The sequence below is a fragment of the Hippopotamus amphibius genome, chromosome 9 (genome assembly GCF_030028045.1).
Source record: "Hippopotamus amphibius kiboko isolate mHipAmp2 chromosome 9, mHipAmp2.hap2, whole genome shotgun sequence".
Taxonomy (NCBI): domain Eukaryota; kingdom Metazoa; phylum Chordata; class Mammalia; order Artiodactyla; family Hippopotamidae; genus Hippopotamus; species Hippopotamus amphibius.
Window position 1 is genome coordinate 64,126,541 of NC_080194.1, and position 19,217 is coordinate 64,145,757.

The 19,217-nt window shown below is 43.7% G+C and overlaps 2 protein-coding genes across 6 annotated transcripts in view; one reads left to right on the top strand and one right to left on the bottom strand.

The window, feature by feature from the left end:
• ME3 (malic enzyme 3) overlaps positions 1-6,201 on the top strand; it is a 180,206-nt gene extending 174,005 nt beyond the window's left edge. For all 4 annotated transcript variants that reach the window (XM_057750048.1, XM_057750051.1, XM_057750049.1 and 1 more), the window contains 4 exons: positions 518-660; positions 1,086-1,259; positions 4,462-4,560; positions 5,969-6,201. In XM_057750048.1, coding sequence (XP_057606031.1) covers positions 518-660; positions 1,086-1,259; positions 4,462-4,560; positions 5,969-6,130 — 578 coding nt within the window. In that variant the 3' untranslated portion in view covers positions 6,131-6,201. The remainder of the gene's footprint in view (positions 1-517; positions 661-1,085; positions 1,260-4,461; positions 4,561-5,968) is intronic.
• A 6,995-nt stretch (positions 6,202-13,196) lies between these two features.
• On the bottom strand, positions 13,197-13,930 carry LOC130861560 (protein tyrosine phosphatase type IVA 1-like). 2 transcript variants are annotated; one of them, XM_057750567.1, is made up of 2 exons: positions 13,589-13,930; positions 13,197-13,537 (listed from the first exon to the last, which is right to left on the bottom strand). In XM_057750567.1, the coding sequence occupies exons 1-2, from the start codon at positions 13,928-13,930 to the stop codon at positions 13,409-13,411; spliced, it is 471 nt and encodes a 156-aa protein (XP_057606550.1). In that variant the 3' UTR covers positions 13,197-13,408. The 2 variants fall into 2 exon arrangements, with proteins under 2 accessions (XP_057606550.1, XP_057606549.1); XM_057750566.1 differs by having other exon boundaries at positions 13,197-13,930.
• Positions 13,931-19,217: the final 5,287 nt, after the last annotated feature.

Below are 19,217 nucleotides of genomic sequence, written 5' to 3' on the forward strand. Positions count from 1 at the left end.
AGACATAAGCAACGCTTGGAAACACAGCTCTTTCCCCTCATATCCAATTCAGTGCTGCAAACTTTTATTGAGTTATTGCTGTATAAGAACCATAGAACTAGGCACCAAGCTGGGCTTTGCGATGCATAATTGTACAGTAAAGTGGAAAAGCACAGGCTGGTCTCTCTAACCAGGATGACGTGAGCACTCCTCCCCCAATGAGGGGACCCTGGCATCACCCCCTGTCCTGGGAGAGCAGCCCACTCTAAAGGACAGTGGCCAGGAATGCTTCACAGGTATATCTTAACTGGGCTGGGGCCTGATGTGGGCCAGTGGTGCCTTAGGAATTACAGGGGGTCTCAGCCAGCTCAAGCAGGGAGACCCTTTTCTCTTCTCCTCCCTCATCCCTATAGCAGATGCCATCCCCAAAACTCCTGAGTCTTCTGTGTTGTAGCTAGTTGCCCACCACCACCACCACGAGAGGAATGGGGTGTTTATAAAGAGTAGGCATCCCCACTACCCCCCCTTTTCCCCATAGGTGTTGCCGCCATCGCAGGAGCCTTCACGGAGCAGATTCTGAGGGACATGGCCTCCTTCCACGAGCGCCCCATCATCTTTGCCCTGAGCAACCCCACCAGCAAGGCCGAGTGCACGGCTGAGAAGTGCTACCAGGTCACCGAGGTCAGCGGGGAGTCCTTCCTTCCCCAGGCTGAGAGGACATAGTAACAATAACTATGTGTGGCTGCAAAGCCCAGGCTCTTACCAGTGTGCTATACTGCTCAGGTTCCCCTCACACAGAGCTTTGACCAAAACTCGAGGCACTTGCAGACTCTAGGCCATTTGCATACCTGGCTTGGCCCTCTGGGGAGGTGACAGGTTAAAAAGGCACACCTTCCCCTTTCAGCTGTTTTGTGACTGCCAGGTAACTCAGTGGGAGCTGAGCTTTCTGGTCTGATGAACAGGTGTGCTTTCAGCACCTGCAGTGTCCTCAGCTGAACAACGAGGAGAAGATGAGAAGGGGTCAACATTTGGGAGATAAGACTAGGCCACCATGACCCCTGGAACCTATCTCCAAGCTCCATCTCTGGTTTTCTTCCTGCCCCCAGGGCCGAGGGATCTTTGCCAGTGGAAGTCCTTTTAAAAGCGTGACTCTGGAAGATGGCAGGACCTTCATTCCCGGGCAGGGAAACAATGCCTATGTGTTCCCTGGAGTGGCTCTGGGAGTCATCGCTGGCGGGATCCGGCACATCCCAGACGAGATCTTCCTCCTGACAGCAGAGGTATCACTATCCCTGCTCTCTCGCATACTCGCGATAGGGCCTGTGAGCTACACCAGGTCCTACACTGGGTCCCCAAAGATTCCTTCTCTCATCTCTTCTACCTACCTGCCCCAATCCTTCAATGGTTCCCCAAAGTGCTTGAATGTCAAGCTTCCCTCAAGATCACCTTGAGGCTTGAACATCTCTGAAAACACACACAGGGTTTTTAAGAGGGGTAGGGGGTAAGGAATAGCCCGTGGGAGGGGGTGTTGGCAGGAGGCACTGGCAGTGAGGGAACATACCTTGCACTGCTCCCTGCCTCCCAGCAGTACCCATATGCATGCCAAGAACAGAGATGCCACCAAAACCCCCTGAAACTGGGGGCTCATGGACCATGACAAGCAATAGATTCTTCCAGCCATGGGTCTTGGCCACATGACTGGGATAACTGGTAGCAAAATAAGCCCCACTAGGGCAGCCTGCTGTAAGGAAGGGGATGGGTTGCATGTTGTCTTTGCCTGCTCTGAGCACCCATATCTTGAGCACAGATACAGGGATGTGGGGGTGCACCTGCTCCACGTAACTTCCTAGAAGAGCTCCCAGAAGGGTTCTTTGCTGGGTGTGGTGAAAACAATGAAAGAATTCATTAGGGATGACAGCCCACATTCATAAGAATAGTTAATAATAGCAGTCAGAGGGGCTGACATTTAACAAGCGCCTACTAAATGCCAAGCTCTTCACGTGTATCTTCACGCTGAGGAAACCCAGACATAGAAATGTTTCTGTTGGGAGGTTAAACTAATTAAAACTACAAACAAATATTAAATATGTTCGTCCCCAATGAGCTCCAAAGCCTCTACTGTGATTTCTGACCTGTCTGCATTTCCCCTCATCACGGCACTGGTGAGAGTCCAAAACCAGCAAGACACAAGAATGGCTTCCCTGCAGCCCTGCCCAGCCCTGCCTCTATGAGTCCACAAGGAACTAACTGCCTCATGCAACAAGTTCCTTCTTCCTATGTCTCCTTTGCCAGCCTCCCCGAGCCTTGTGCACGTTAGCTCTGGCTTTGTGCTATGGTTCTTGGTCCCTCTTGTCTGAGTATTTTGTGTTTGATCAGTGGTGGTGTTATCCTGTGGCCATGGGCAGAGCTGTCTGAAACCCCAATTGAATGAGAAGAGTCACTTCCTGCTTGGAGTTGACCTGAAAGTAAATTCCCCTGTTATGCAGAAACACAGTTGCTAAAGCCTTCCTGTGCAACCCCCAGAGACGTCTGCACAACCCCACCCTGTGCTGTGAGACAGTTCAGCTCCATCTTTTCATAAACAGTGTCCATAAATTAAACAGGAATCTCTCCTCAATCTACTTCTCAATCACTTGCTATGAGCAGCATAAGGCCCCTCCCCTCTAGGAGCTGACAGTCACATCTTCAAAGGCCTCGCAAGGTATATTTCTCAAAAGGGTGCTTTAAAATTAAGATTATTTAGGTTGAATCTGATTTTCCTACGAAAAAATTAACATAAGTTGTAGGAGATTTACATACACTATCTCATTTCACCTTGACAACCCTGTAAAATATGGTGATCATCCTTATGTTACAGACAAGGAAACTGAGGCACAGAGATTTTAAGTTACTTGCCTAACGTCACCTGGCTTGTGAGTGATGCACCAGGATGGCCCCAGGCAATTTGACTCAAAGACGCAGCAGAGCATTAGCAGCGCCCAGCGTCTTAGCAGTGACCACACATACCATGATGGAACTCGTCCCTGCAGGAGAACTTTTCTAGCCGCAGATCTAGCCGTGGAGATCCTGCTTCCCTCTAATCAATGCATCTTCTATAGTGCATCCCTCGGAGCCTGGAACAGGCCATGTCTCTCCTAATTTCAGACCTTTGTATGGCTCCTTGGTGCTCCCAGCAAAATCCAAACTCCTTCACATGGTTTCTATATGAGGCACCGCATCCCTGGCCCTCCTTTTCTCTCCGGCTTTTCAGCCTCCCCCTGCCAGCAGCCTATCCAGCCTTCTTTTTACAGTTGTGCTCTCTCTTCTCTCCAAGAATTTGCAGGTGTTATTCCTGCTCCCCTCTTCAAGTCATTCATACTTTGTCCTTCAGGTCTTAGCCTCTGTCTTTTCTTCTGGGAAGCCTTTCCTGTACATGGCAGACTGGGCCCTGCCCACCTCTGTGCCTATACGTCCCCTCTCCTCCCACTCACTGTAATCGTTTTCCTCGTTTGTTCATTGTCCACTGACACCAGGGTCCGGGAAGGAAAAGACTGTGGCTTCTCCGCCATGGCTCTTCAGCACCTCGCACAGAGCCTGGCATATTGTAGAGCTCAGTGACTGTTTGACTAAATGAACAGAAAGGAGAGAGAGGAGTTTGAGAACAAGACAGCAGAGGGGGAGCGCATAGCCCTAATGCCTGCCAAACTCTGAGGAAAGACCAGCTCCTTTCCCTGTCTGTTCCTGGACACAGAGTTCTCGGAGAGCACCGTGGGTTTTCCCAAATTTAAATTTGACACAAGAAGATGGGGTGGGAGTGGATTCTGAGCCCCATTAAAAAGGCTGTTCTGCAAGGCTGGCTGAGCACCCGTGCCTGAGGCTGGAGGATGAGGCTTGTGGGGGAGAGCTGGCCCTTAAGACAAGCTCTGAAGCCGGGAGGGAAGCTGTGGGAGGGGCTGTTCCCAGGATGAAGTGCTTGGGGCCTTTATTCAGAGATAAAACATAAGGTCTACTTGTGGTCTCACTCACTGGAGAAGCAGCCTTTCTTTCCTCACTGGGGCCAGGGCTGGAAAGGAGCGCTCAAGGAGCCCTGAATACAGAGACACAAGATGGCCTAGATGGACACCCAGGATGCTCTAAGCATGTGGGAGAGGCTGGAGCTCAGGAAGCAAGGGGCTCAGGGATTTCTATGCAACAGGCTAGGTCCAGCCAAGGGGAGATCACAAAGTCTGCTTTGCAAGTCACCAGTTTATTCAACATGGCCTTTGTGATTTTCCTTTTGAATTCAGAGAGCCTCATGTTGTTTTAAGCCTCAGCCAGTCTCACAGGACAGAAAGGATGTGCCCTTGCTTAAGCCCAAGCATTAAGCGTCCCTGGGACCATGAGGTGGGAGAGGCAACAGTGGCAACTGCAGTGATTGGCCACCTATGAGGGGCGAGGTGAGTCTCTGGGCTTGTTCTGGGAAGGAAGAAACTCAGCTTGTTCCTCTCGGTTCTCTCTCCCCAGCAAATTGCCCAAGAGGTCTCTGAGCAGCATCTGTCCCAAGGGAGGCTGTACCCACCACTCAGCACCATCCGAGATGTGTCTCTGAGAATCGCCATCAAAGTAAGGGACATCCTAGCCCCTTAATATGGGTAGTGGGGCTCATCAGCTCTCTCTGTGTGTGACTTCAGGGGGACTAAGGGGATGGCAGCTGTGGAGACATCCTGAGCTCCCTGGGCTGCCCTGCGTGCACCCCAGAGGCAGGGTGACAAACTCTTGCCTGTAGCTCAAGCCCTACCCCAACACCCACTCAGGGCAGTTCTGGGAAAGCTCCTGGATTTCCCTTCAAACACCAAGCAGAAAGGTCGCCAAAGCCCATAGTGTTGTGGACCAGAATGTGGGAGGAATTTTTTTTTAATGAATCATAAGTGCTCACTTATACAGAAAGGTCAGCTTGCAGAGCATCATGGAAAACGCTCAGGCTGTGGGGTCCCAGCTCTGCCAATCAGTGGCAGCGTCACCACAGGCCAACCACTTCACTTCCCTGAGCCTCAGTTTCCTTCTTTCCCAAGGAAGCCAGTAATCCCTCTCTCCCAGAGTTTTGGAGAAGATTAAAAGAGAACAGTGGAAAAACTCTACACTCAGTGCCTTTCTGGCCAGAGGAGATGCTCATGCCTCCGCTTTCTCTCAGAATGGCTGGGCCATGGGTGATCGAGTTCATGCACTATTCTAAGTAAAAATGCCACCCAACAGACGATGCAGACATGATGGGTGTTCAAAGAACCAAAACATGGGGCAATAAAGACTGGCCTAACATTGATGATTGTTAATCTGGATGATGAATTCAGATTTACTATACTGTTATTTCTATTAATATATAGTTTACATTTTCTCTAAGTTTTAAGAATAATTTCAGAAAATGCATTGCACAACAGCTTGCACTCCCCAAGAGCTGTCCAGTGCAGGACCCAGAATCAGCCCTCAAGACCAACAGCGCAGCGTATAGTCCACGTCCGCCCTGTCCAGTTCCTTCCTTGTGGGGACATTTAGATTCATGCTCTTCTGAAGCCAAATCTAATACCCAGAGAACAATGTCCAAGCTGTTCTTCCACTTCAAGACACATTTAAGACAGAAAAAATATCAGATACTGAGCACTTTTGCCTGCTACCTAATTTTATCTTCACACTATGCCAGAGAAAGCTCTCATTACCCCCACTTTACAGATGAGGAAACTGAGGCTCAGCAAGGATGATGTCACTGCTGAGGACCCACAGGCAGATGGAAGCAGTGGCAGACTTTAGTCTGGGGCCTCTTGACCCTGGCCCAGTGTCTATTCCACTGTCTCACAGCCTCCTTACTAGGCAGAAAACTCAAGATCCTTCCTCTCCAGTAGCTTCATTGGCCACAACTCATGAGAGGAACGTGTCTGCTACCTCAGGGTATAGTCCCCGTCCACAAGCTCCCGAGCAAGGGCCTTTAGACGGGTTCCTCCTTAATTCCAGTTCCTCAGTCAAACTTGTTTTTCCCTAGGTCCTCGACTTCGCCTACAAACACAACCTGGCCTCCTACTATCCAGAGCCCAAGGATAAGGAGGCTTTTGTAAGATCCCTGGTCTATACTCCAGACTATGACTCCTTTACGCTGGACAGCTACACTTGGCCCAAGGAGGCCATGAATGTTCAGAATGTCTGATGCAATCTGAGAGGCTGGTGTGGGGCTGAAGCCCAGAGCAACACTGACAATATAAATGGGTTCCAAATGGCCATCCTTGTCGTGTTTTTCATTTGAACTTTCCGGTGTGAGGAGAGGTGCCCAGGCTTCTGGTGCATGAGAGCCTTGTCCCTGAGGCCCTTGAATTCACTTTTCTATAACCCTACTCGGGCTCTCTTCTCAAGAGTTTGTTCATCTATGAATTGCCAACTATTGGCTAGACCCTGTGGAAATCTAGAATCCTGCCTAGAACTCTGCCTTTACAGGGTCCGGGGTCTAGCAGAAGAGATGAGATACAGGCACAACTCATTTTGCCACAAGGGAGAAAGTGGTAAGTCCATGAAAGAACTGCAGATAAAGGTCAAGGGGAGAGGACACTTCCTATGAGGACATACGAGAAGGCTTCATGGGGGGCACAGTTTGCTGTGAGTCCCAAGAGTGAAGGATGGGTAGGGTTAATGGCAAAATGAGGACTATAAGGGCAGCCACTGGCCAGAAAGTGTGGCCCACCCATCAGGGAGTTCAATCCCTGTTGGAGGAATACACACCCTTCAAGACTCAGATGGGCGTGAGAGCTGAGTGGCTGCAGGCCACTCACAAGTCAGAAATGGTCACTGCCCTGTGGGTTGTTATCAGGCATTCCTTTGTGGTTATTACTAAAAGGAAAACCAGAGAAATGTGGGTGGGGATGGTCAGCAAACCCAGGAGGAAGGAGGAAGAGAGGCTGTAACCGGAAGAGCACCATGGGGAGTTCTAGGGTAGGCTTGATGATTTCATGTTCCTGGTTCTGGAATACTCTCTCTCTTCCACCCTTTACTCTCTACAGTAATTCAGCAAACTGGAGCAGTTTTCTTATAGAATGGTGTCAGTCTGTCCTGAGTGTTTCTTAGATCAAGTTCAATAGCCTTCACCTCCCTCATGTCCAGCAGAGCCCACACCATGGGGTTTGGGGGGCAAGGGAGACAAGCCTGCAGCCCCCCAAATCAAAGATCCTCCTAAACTGCTAACATCTATTGGGATGGCAGCATCCAGCCTCTAATTTCGTTGTATAACACAGGAAACAACAACCCATGCCCAGAGACCACTGCCCACCCCTGCTGCCAGCTCAGCCCCAGGACCCCCACTGCCCACAATGAATAGGTCCTACATGGTCACCTCTCAGTGACATGCTAGGTGGATGACTGGGACCCTAGAGGAGTGATTAGCAGAGACATCAGTCACCCCTTGCCTAGGTCTTATTTTTCCAACATCTGCTTCCTTGGTGCTGGTGCTCAGCCAAGAACATCCTGAGGAAACATCCCTGTGCTGTAATCCATGGACTCAAAGATAATGAGAACCTCTTCAGAAGAGGGTCTGAAGTGTAAAGCTGGAATCTGAACATCAGGGAGCCTTTCACATGATCTTTTCTATGTCCTGTCCCACAACTTCCTCTGTATCCCAACTACACCTCCTTTATATTCAATGTAACAGAAAAGAAAAATAGTAGAGGAAATCAATGAAACCAAAACAGGTTGACAAGATCAACTAAAATAACAAACTTTAGCTATACTGACAAAAACAAAAAGGAAGAAGATAAAAATTATATTTCCTTTGTTCCGAGCACAATAAAAATCTTGCTGGCACTAAAAACACGCACTTTCAGGCCTGTGCCCTTACACGAGCTTGGTCTCTACCTGGGAAGTCCTTCCCTCTGCTTCTCTGCTCTTTATCAGTTAAATTTCAGTTCACCCCAGCTTTCTGCCTGGAGACATCATTCATCATTGGAGTTCAGATGCACATGGCTCCAGGAAGTCTCCTTGGAGAGAGTTAATAATTAAATTAGAAATCAACAACAGTAAAAAAGAAAATGGGAAATTTCCAGCTTTTTGGAAATTAAACAATGTTTTTCTAAGTCAGTCATGGTTCAAAGAAAAAAAATACAAGATAAATTATATATGTTTAATAAAAAAATAAAAATTAATGATCTGTAGCTAAAGTAGTGCTTAGAGGGAAATTTTATAGCTTTAAATGTCAATATCTGGAAAAAAAAGAATAAAAGGTCTCAAAGCAATAACATAAACTTTCTCCTTAAGAAACTAGAAAAGGGAAAGCCAACAAAATTCAAAGTAAGCAAAGATTAGAGTAGAAATCAATAGACCAATAACAAATAAAGAAACTGAATTAGTAATTAAAAATCTTCCCACCAAGAAAAGCCCAGGCCCAGAATTCTTCATGGGTGAATTTTATCAAACGTTTAAAGTATAAGTAATACCAATCCTTCACAAATTCTTTCATAAAATAGAGGAGGGAACACTTCCGAAATCATTCCATGATACTGGTATTACCGTGATATCAAAACCAGATACAAAACAACACAGGAAAACTATGGACCAATATCCTTCATGAATACAGATGCACAATTCTAAACAAAATATCAGCAAGCCAAATCCATCAACATTAAAAGAATTAAACACAACGAACAAGTAGAATTTATCCCAGGAATGCAAGGTTGCTTCAACATTTAAAAACTGATCAGCATACTACATCATATTACTAGAATGAAGGATACAAATCACAAGATCATGTCAATGGATGTGGAAGAAGCATTTTAAAATACCCAACACCCACTTATGATGAAACTTTCAACAAACTAGGAATAGAAGAGAATGTCCTCAACCTGATGAAGAACCAACAGCTAATATCATACTTAAAGGTGAAAAAATGAATACTTTCTCCCTAAGATCTGGAATTTGTTTTCACCACTCCTGGTCAACATGGAGGTTCTAGCCAGTTCAATAAAGAAAAAGAAAGTAAAGGCATGCAGATTGAGAGAAAAAAAAGAGTAAAACTGCCTTTATTCACAGATGACATGATCCTGTAAGCAGAAAATGCCAAAGAATAGAATAGCACTCGTACAGCTCTCTCTCTCACCCTTGCTCCTTATTTCTCTCTCTCTCCTAATAAATTAGTTTAGAAAAGTCATAGAAAGCAAGATCAATATACAAAAATCAATTGTATTTCTACAGACTAGCAGCAAACAATCTAGAAATGAAATTAAGAAAACATTCCTTTCACAATAGCATCAAAAAGAAAAAATACTTAAGCAATTTAAGAGGTGCAAGTCTTGTACAATGAAAACTATAATATAAAACATTTGGGAATATGGGGATATGTATATAAAAATAGTTGATTGAACCTGGTGTACCCCCAAAAAAATAAAAAAAAAAAATAAAATTAAATTAAAAAAAAAATAAAAAAAAAAAACAGATGATTGAACTTGGTGTACCCCCAAAAAAATAATAAATAAAAAAAAATAAAAAATTTAAAAAAATAAATAAATAAATAAAACATTGATGATGGAAACTGAAGATTTAAATAAATGGAGAAATGTTCCACGTTCAGGGACTTGAACACTCAGTATTGTCAAGGCTGCAGTTCTCTCCAAATTATCTATAAATTCAACACTAGACCTATCAAAATCCCTGAGGTTTTTTTTTTTTTTTGGTAGAAATTGACAGGCTGATCCTAAAATTTATATGGAAATGCAAGGGGCTTAGAATAGCCAAAATTTTTGAAAAACAATGAAGTACATGATCTAATTTCAAAACCTACTATAAAGCTATCATGATCAAGATTGTGTGCTCATATAGATCAATGGAGTAGAGTTAAGAATTCACAAAGAAGTCCTTACATTTATGGTAAACTGATTTTTCAACTACCAAGATAATTCAGTGGAGGAAAGGATGGCCTTTGGAACATATGATGCTGGGACAACTGCATATCCACATGCAAAATATATAGAGAGTGAGAGACATTTACCTCACACCATATACCAAAATTAATTCAAAAAGGACCATAGGGGCTTCCCTGGTTGCGCATTGGTTAAGGATCCACCTGCCAATGCAGGGGACACGGGTTCAAGCCCTGGTCCAGGAAGATCCCACATGCCTCGAAGCAACTAAGTCCACGCGCCACAACTACTGAGCCTGCGCTCTAAAGCCCGAGAGCCACAACTATTGAGCCCGCGTGCTGCAACTACTGAAGCCCACACGTCTAGAGCCTGTACTCCACAAGAGAAGCCACCACAATAAGAAGCCTTTGCACTGCAATGAAGAGTAGCCCCTGCGCTCCACAATTACAGAAAGCCTTCAAGCAGCAATGAAGACTCAATGCAGCCAATAAATTAAAAAAAAAAAAAAGAATTTTTTAAAAAAGGACCACAGATCTAAATGTAAGAGCTAAAACTATACAATTTCTAGAAGAATATACAGCAGAAAAACCTTTGTGACTGAGGAGAGTTCTTAGATACAATTTAAAAGCATGATTCATAAAAGAGAAAACTGATAAATTGTGCATCATCAAATTTTTTAACTTTTGCACTTTGAAACACACCATTAAGGGAAAAAGTGTCAAGTAACAGACTGGGAGAAAGTATCTGCAAATTATATATCTGATAAAGGCATTAGATCCAGAATATATAAAGAACTTTTACAACTCTATAAGATGACAAAAACCCAACTGAAAAAAATGGGCAAAATATTTGCATCAACATATTACTAAAAAAGATACGTGAATGGCTAACAAGTACGTGAAAAGATGTTTAACAACATTAGTTGTATTCAAATTAAAACTACAATGGGATACCACTTCCTACTCACCAGAATGGCTATAATAAAAAAGACAGTAAGTGTTGGGGAGGATTAGAAACTCTTCTAGCAGGGCTTTTTCTCCTAAGCACTATGAGGTTAAGGCAAGTTTCCCTCTATCTTTTAAAAGTTTTTATTCTAACTCCCCAGCCTCTCATACATAGTCCCAGATATCAGTACAGTGGATGCTCTGGTTGTACCACCCAGATTCCTCTAAAGATCTGAAACACTCATTCAGGGCCAGCTGCCAGGAGTATTATCAGCTGAAGGCTCACAGCTGCATCCCTCCTTGGGAGTTGTATTTGACTGAAGGAAGATGATTCATCCAAGATTAAGCCCTCATCCCCAGAGAGAGCCTGGATCCAATGACTGGTTGATCGAAGCCCAAAGGTCCAACCCCTCGCCACAATTGCAGACATCTCTAAATGGCCATCCCAGCTTCAGAGCTCCCAGGGAGACTGGCTAAGGCCACTGTTGCAACTGTATGTATCACCGTTCAACATATGCAGTATCCTGCTTCTCTCGCTCCCTCACAAGTGTTGTTGAGATGACTCCCCAGTAAGCCTCCAAATGCAAATCTCAGTCAGTATGTTTCCTGAGGAACTCAACTTGCAACATGAAACTAGCCAAGCTTCTCAGTTTTCCAATCTGTTGCACCACCCTCACATGACCATCAAAAGCCTTGCTGGGATTCTCTTTCTCTCAGTAGAGACCCTCTGCAAGAACCAAGCCAGATCCTTAGTCCATGTCCAGAATCAGCAAATGCCCCCAGCAAACAAAATGGCCACTCACCTCAGGAGAGCTCCTTCCTCTTTGGAATTCCTATTCACCTAGTTCTTGCTGCTGTTACAGCTCTCACGTGTCTTTAAACATATGACTTTTGTAAATTACCCATATTTTTCTGGATGTTGCAGGGAGGGTGTTGGGCTGTCATGACCTACTACATCCTATCTAGAAGTGGAATTCTCTAGACACATATTTTCAAAATTCCAAATGATATTTCTTTTTTTCCTAACTTAACTGTAGTCAAAAAAACTTACTTGCATTATTCAAATATGTTAGAATTTTGCTGAAATTATTTATGATCTAATACATAGTCAAATTTAATAAAACATTTCACATACTCTTAAAAAAATGGATTCTCGCTGTTGGATGGGATCAGACTTGTTAATTGTTTTGTTCAAATCTATATCCTTACTGATTTATGTTTACTTGATCTGTTTCTGAAAGAAAAAGAAAAATAAATTTCCTATCACTATGGTAAACTTGTCAATTTTCCTTGTAGTTCTCTCCATATATGCTTTATAGATTTTGAACCAATGTTATTTGATACATAAAATTTAGAATTGTTATAACTTTCTGGTGAATTGACACTTTAAGTAATGACTTTATGTCTAGTAGTGCCTTTGCTTCTACTTTTACTAATATTAACACAGCTATACCATCTTGCTTAGTTTGCCTCTGTCTCTCTCCTGTAATTCATTCTTTAGGTGTTTAAGCTCTCGTATGAGCTGGTGAACAGTGAATACTGACAAATTACTTCTCCCACAGAACTACATTTCCAGACCCTATGAATATATGGTTGAACTAACATTAATACATATCTCCATTTTATCAATTACATAATAAAACAAAGTATCAAGTATCCAATTATTGTTACACAGTTCAAAATCATATAAAATATTATATGTCTTATCAGTTCATTAGTAGAAACTCTGTTTTGGTTGGAAAGACAATAAAAGAAATCACACTTAAAACAAAAATAATAGTTAATAAATAACTTCCAATAGGTATGGCGAAGAATTACGACTTTCAAAATTTTTATAATTAAGAAATGTTTTGTCTACAAAGTATCTTTACCTTTAAAGTTTACTAAATAAAAAGGCCTATCCTATACATCCTGCACAATACAAAGGTAACATGGAATTTCTAGTATGGAATATGAGAAATATTCCATAGCCTCTTCCCATTCTGTCTTCAGGCCTTCCCCTCTAAAACTGCATCCCAAGTGTAAACAAATTAACTGCAAGGCTTTTTTGTCTGAAGACACTAAACACATGTGCTTCTGTATGATGTATATTTTACATGAACTTTCAACTGGAGATGTCTGATTTTTTTTCAAACTGGAGGTTTTCATAACAGCACAAAATGAGATTTACAGAAAGACATTAACTAATCACCCTAAGTCTTGGTAAGAATTCAAAATCAATTGTTACACAAACCTGATGTATACTGGTACACATGTGGGGCAGTAAACACAAAGGAGCAGACAAATAACCATATAGGTCTTTCTTGCAATATTTGAGATGACTGGAGGTATAAACCACATATGGTTTACACTGCTGTTCATAATTCCTAGGAGTTTACTTCTGCATGATACTAAAAATATACAAGTATTGTGCTGAGTATTTTGGCACCTAATCTCTCAATTTCCTATATATCGTTTCTGGCATGGGAAAAGTAGTAAGCCAGACAGAGAGGCTGCAATTCTGTCAAGCTTGTGGCTTTTCAGTATTCCTATGGAAGCTTCATTAGACTTGTCATTCATTAAGCCTATATGCTGGCAAAGGTGTATGATAAATTAAGTCCTGTCTCAAGTTCCACTTCCAAGGCAACAGCGTCAAGCAATCAAGTTTTATTGAATGCAACAGTTGTTTCTATGACCTCTGGAGTCTTTGAAACGCAACCTCATTTCAGAACGATATTTCTCCAAATACAACAGTTGCTTACTGTTAAAAGCTCCGCGCTGCTTTTGTCTTACAAACTGTACGGCATCTTCATTTTTCATTCCACTTTCAATTAGTGCCAGGGCAACAAGCAATGGAGTTCTCCCAAGACCTGCAACACAGTGAACAGCAATGCAACAACCTGGTTCTTCACGAAATTTAATGTTTAAAAGACTTAACCAGTCATCAACAATTTGGTTAGAGGGTGATGAACCATCAGCAAAGGGCCAATCCAGAACCTGGATGCCTTCTTTCTCCACAAGAGCAGTGTCATAAGTTGCTTCACATACTCTTACTATTGTAGTAACTCCGTATTTCTTAAGGTCTTCTATAAATTTGTTTAAGGTTGCACTGGTTGGACTGTGTGTAATAAGAAATCTCATGTTCCTGTATGTGACTTCCACAGGGGCTGGGCGGTTCAGTGGAGCCATGTTAATTTAGTTTAAGGGGAAAAAATTGATATGATTACAAAAAAAAAAATTAAATTTTTGAATGCAGAAATGATGTAAAGAAACTGAAGTCCACTCCAATGTGCCCCACTCGAAAGTCTCAATGCTCTGGATATGAAAGTGGGAGTAACAGGAAATGAAATGAACCTCCTAACAAGAAGTCATCCTTCGGTTCGGTAGCACTGAGTCAATGGAAAGCAAGAGCACCGAGGTCTACCCCATTCAGGTCGCAATTCTTGTAAAAGGCTCTGATGATTTCAAGCCCACACTTCTGTGTCCACGATGACCGCTCCTCTGGGGGGCGTCTTGGTGGAGTACGAATGAATTTCTACAGCTCACTTGTCCTCAGAAAGGCCGTGCTGTGCCTGGCAGTAGTCTCCCGGGCCCTTCAGAAGCTCCATAAATGAGTGACCAAGAGCACCACAGGAAGGAGTTAGTTTACTCATTAAAGGCCGTGGCCTAATCATACAGCGGGTCCCGCGGCCCAGCCGGTGGTGGCGTCGGCTGCAGAGGGAACCGTAGCAGTCGGCGCGCAGCGGCCGCGGCGGGACTCGGAACTCCCGCGAGCGCCGGCCGTGAGAGAGCCAATCCGCGCGCGCCCAGGCTCTTACGTCACAAGCCGTCTCTTTTACAGGCGGCATGGCGCACGCTCCTCTTCGCCAATCGCGGCGGGGCTGGCCAGAGCCGGGGCGTGGGGCCCGCCCCCCGCAGACGTCACCGGAGCAGAAGTTAGAGCATCCTTCCCGCCTCCCGCTGGGGGAGAAAAGAGGCTGAGGACTGACTTGAGGGTTGGAGTGGTGGTGGACAAAGCCTGGGAGAGGCTGAGGAGAGACGGAGATGGACCAAGGTGAAAGGAGGGTGAAAGAAAGAGGAAAGAAGACTCAAAATCAAGATAAAACGCTTCTGGTGATGGCCAAGATGGAGTAACGACACTACAGTGTTTCTCTTCAATTGATTGTAACTGAACAGAATGTAAAAAGCAGCTAGGACTCTGAAAAGTAAACACTAGCAGGGGAATTATGTAAGTCAAACCTGAAGGATGACTAGCATACTGATGAATTTAGTGGTGAGTTTATTTCTCTTCTGGTTTGACCTGCAGGCAATCTAAGATCCGGAATGACACAGAAAGCGTAAACTCAAGAGAAATCCCCTCTTTCTAGCCAGAGAAGCAGGAAACGGGTTCCCTATGGGCTAGAGTGTGAAGGGAAAGCCCCTTTTCCCTTTTTTCCCCTCCCTGATATGCCCTAAGACCAACTGCAGTCGTGAAGCTGCACAGTGCCAGCAGGAACAGTAGTGGTCGTGGGGCCATTGCAAGTACCTCAGACCCTCAGAGGTCCTATCTTCCTGGCCAGAGGCAGCAGGGAAAGGGACCCCCATGGTCAGAAGAGTGTGGGAGGAGTCTCTGTTGTTGGTTTCTATCTTGTCACTCACTGCTCCTCTTTGAGAGAGTGAAGGGAGCTAAAACTCCAAGGAAAACTCTGGCTTTATAACCAGAGGACTGGGAATAAGAGACTGGAAAATAAGACAGGAATTCCAGAGAGGAGAAAGCTGGAGAAAGAGATCCCCTAATTCTGTGTATGAATCAACACAAGTCTCAGGTTTACTCCCAAACTGCACATGTGAAAAACAGATCCAAAGAAACACAGGCTTTGAGATTATGGAAGAGCAAGGTGGAGCCCTTGCAGTCAGCTTTGCCTGATGGGGAAAGCTTTTGGAAGAGATGAAGCCTACTCTTCTACCCACAGAAGGCGAGACGGAACTTGCGTTCTGAACATCAAGATTTTTTGCTAAAAAAAAAAAAAAATCAGCATTCTACAGTGGATCTTAACAAGGTGGGGCAAATAGTTACCTGAGTTTCTTGGGGTACCTCAGGAGAAGGTGGTCTGCTTACAACAAGTTAGGACCTAAACATTCCTCAGTCTCCTGGTCGAATACCATTATAATACCATCTTAACCACTAATGAATTCCAGCAAACTACGAAGTACTATAAGAGGGAAGAATTCGATTTAAGCTGTGTTTATCAAACTGAAAATTATCTATTTACACTAGTAGATTGTTAAATCAGTTTTGTTCAGTCTAATCAGAAATGTTAAATGAAATAAAATAAAATAAAATACAAATCATCAGAATGCATTGCAGATGGGTGGGTAGGTATAGCCCTGTAAAACTTTTGTCTCATGTGTGCGCATAAGTTCTGTGTTTCAATATGAAATGTATTTCTTTTACTGAGTCTTACTCAAAAAGTTTTGAAGACTACTGGAGTATGTGCTTTCTAACAGCCATTCCAATTCTCATCTCACTGTTTTTTTTATGAAGAATCAAAAAGGAAGGCAAAAATGGACATAGTTCTCTAGAACTAAAAGGGCATTTTCAAAAGCAAAGTCCTTTACTCACTTTTAATAACTTGAGCTTGTAATAACATTGAAGGCAAGCCATCTAGAGCAGGAGTTCTTAATCTGTGGTCCAGATGATCTAGGAAACCTCTAATCGCATGCAAAATATTGTATATGAAAATGTGCTTATTTTTAGGAAAGGGTCCATACTTTCCATCAGATTCTCAAAAAAGTCCATGACTGTCCAAAACATTAAAAACCACTGAAATTGGGAATCCTTTGATACATTAAGCTGATCTGGCAGTGCCGTAGTTTCAGAAACAAGAGAACTTGATGACAGTAATTCAAATGATTTAGAAAAAGACATTCTAATTGAGTCTGGCCTAATAACAAGTTTAAGCTAAAATAATATTAGCAGGTAAGATCGGTGAAAAAGATATCAAATTGGGAAGACTTGCTCAAAAAAAAATAAAAAAGACTGTGCATGCTTTATTGTATTAAGTCAACTGTTTTAATGAAAGACTGTAATAAAATTTGATTCCTAAAATGGTTGAATGATTGTTTTTTTACTTGAACCCACTCTCCCTCAGCTATCCTTGTGTTTTACATAAATTTATAAGTAGTGTGAAAAGAAGTTCTACTTAATGGAATTAGAAATAATGTAGTTTAGATATAAAAGGAACAAGAATAGATTTCAAAGATTAGATAGTATCTTTGCGTGCATACATCAGAGGTTGAATGATTTTTTAAACTAAGGTTTTATAACCTAACTCACATAACCATGTCTCCATCTTAGCCTCAATAGACAGGAGCACAGGGCTTTTTTTTTTTTTTCTCTTGCTGCACAGCATGCAGGATCTTAGTTCCCTGACCAGGGATCAAACCCGTGCCCCCTTCAGTGGAAGCGCAGAGTCGTAACCATTAGACCACCAGGGAAATCCGAGCATAGGGCCTTGACATCTGTTGCTATGACCCCTTGTCACTATTCACCTAGCTATTTCCTATTTCTCCTTAAAACTCAGCTTAGGCCTCATCTTTTCCAAAAGCTTTCCCTGTCAGGCTAACCTGACTGCAAGGACTCCATCTTACTCTTCCATAACAAGCAATGCAAAGCGCTATTAGGTATCTACCTTGATATAGGGAGATTTTCTAGTCACATCGCCCCTCTACACTACACAGTGAGTGCTCTGAAGGCAGGCAGGGACTAATGAGGTCTTAATCTCCAGGTCACTAGCTTGGTACCTGGCACATATTAAGAGTCAGTACTGCTACGCATGGTAATAAATTATAAGTTCAGTTCCTACAGTAAAAATGTCTGTGAAGACTTTTAAATCTTTTCACCACCTAAACATATCAAAATTGCCTAAAGTCTTTTTTCTTTAACAAGGCAGTCTATATTTTTTAAAAATATTCATACAACACTATTATAGTAATTTATTGTATATTAGAGACAGAGAAATACTCCAAGGGTGTAGCAGGGATGAATTTCAAGCAAGTCAAGCAGTCCTAGGGAAAGGCTATTGTTTAGATATTGGTTGGTGATGACGGGACCTGCATGGAGGGATCTTCTAAGGAAATGGAAGGAAGTGGTAATGTAGGAAGTGTGGGGGGAGAGCTTCCAGACAATTCCAGTCACCAGAGAACATATTTGTTTCCATAGAAGAAGAGAAAATTAGCAACAAAATGTGCCCAATGTCAATTTGAATAAATTACCTTCCCCTTAACTATTCATGGCACAAAACATTCCTATTTTGTATTTGGAGTAGGGCAAAACTATATCTCTACTAGACATTGTCTAGAAAGCTGTGGCAGGAAGAGTCTAAGGCAACAGTCCCCAACCTTTTTGGCACCAGGGACCAGTTTCGTCGAAGGCAGTTTTTCCAGGGCGGGGGGGCGGTGCAGGAGATGGTTCAGGCGGTAATGTGAGTGATGGAGAGCATCAGATGAAGCTTCGCTTGCTCACCTGCCACTCGCCTCCTCCTGTGTGGCTGGTACTGGTCTGCGGCCCGGAGAGATTGGGGACCCCTGATCTAAGGGACTTTCTGCCCAGCTTTTATATCTCAGAAATCTAGACATCACACTGCTTTGTTAATTGTTTCACCTGAGGTGGTAAGACAGGGCAGGGAGAGGAAAGACAAAGGGTGAAAGGAAATGGGGACGTTTTGTTTGAGAAAACATACACCTAAACTGAAAATCAGTCTCAACAGGAAGCTAGTCCTCTGCCACAGCACATACAGCTTAAGAATGGATGCCAGGGAAGCAGTGAGAGAAGAAGGTGGACCCTGGCAACCAGCCAGGCTCCCCTCCCAGTACACACTTATCCCAACAATAAACCTACAGTCGATCATGGTGCAGAAATGGCTGGATGGTGGAATGGTTGGCCAGAAGGTCACCAAGGGAAAAATAGCCCCTGAGGTCCCAACAAGTCCTGGGTGTGTCATCAGCTAGAAAATTCAGGAAGCATTGCTCTGGCCACCGGAGACTAATCGCCTAACCTACCTTGGGGAGGTTCACACATTTCCGGCCCTGGAAAAATCTAGGGCTGGGGGAGAGGTGGTAAAATTTACCATTGTGAATTGTTATGCACAAACACGTAGAAAGTATTTATTAGGACACTTCACTGTAGGTGAGGAAAAGATAAAGTTTCTTAGACGAAGTCACAGAGGGAGTGGCAGGGCTGGGTCAGCAGCAGCTGCTCAGCCAGAATGGAGCTGGTCCCCTTCCCAGCCCTGACTGAGGCAGGGTTGTCTGCGGGGGGATGGGGGGAAGACAGGCGGGGAGAACCTGTCTATAGCAACTCAATCTACTTCTGAAAGCGCCAAAATGGCACAGTAATTTTTTTCCTCTAAAGTACATATATGTAGTTTCACCATCACCCCTACACGTTCAAAAAAGAAAAACTTAACCTAGGAAGCACCGGCCCAGCTTTCGGGTT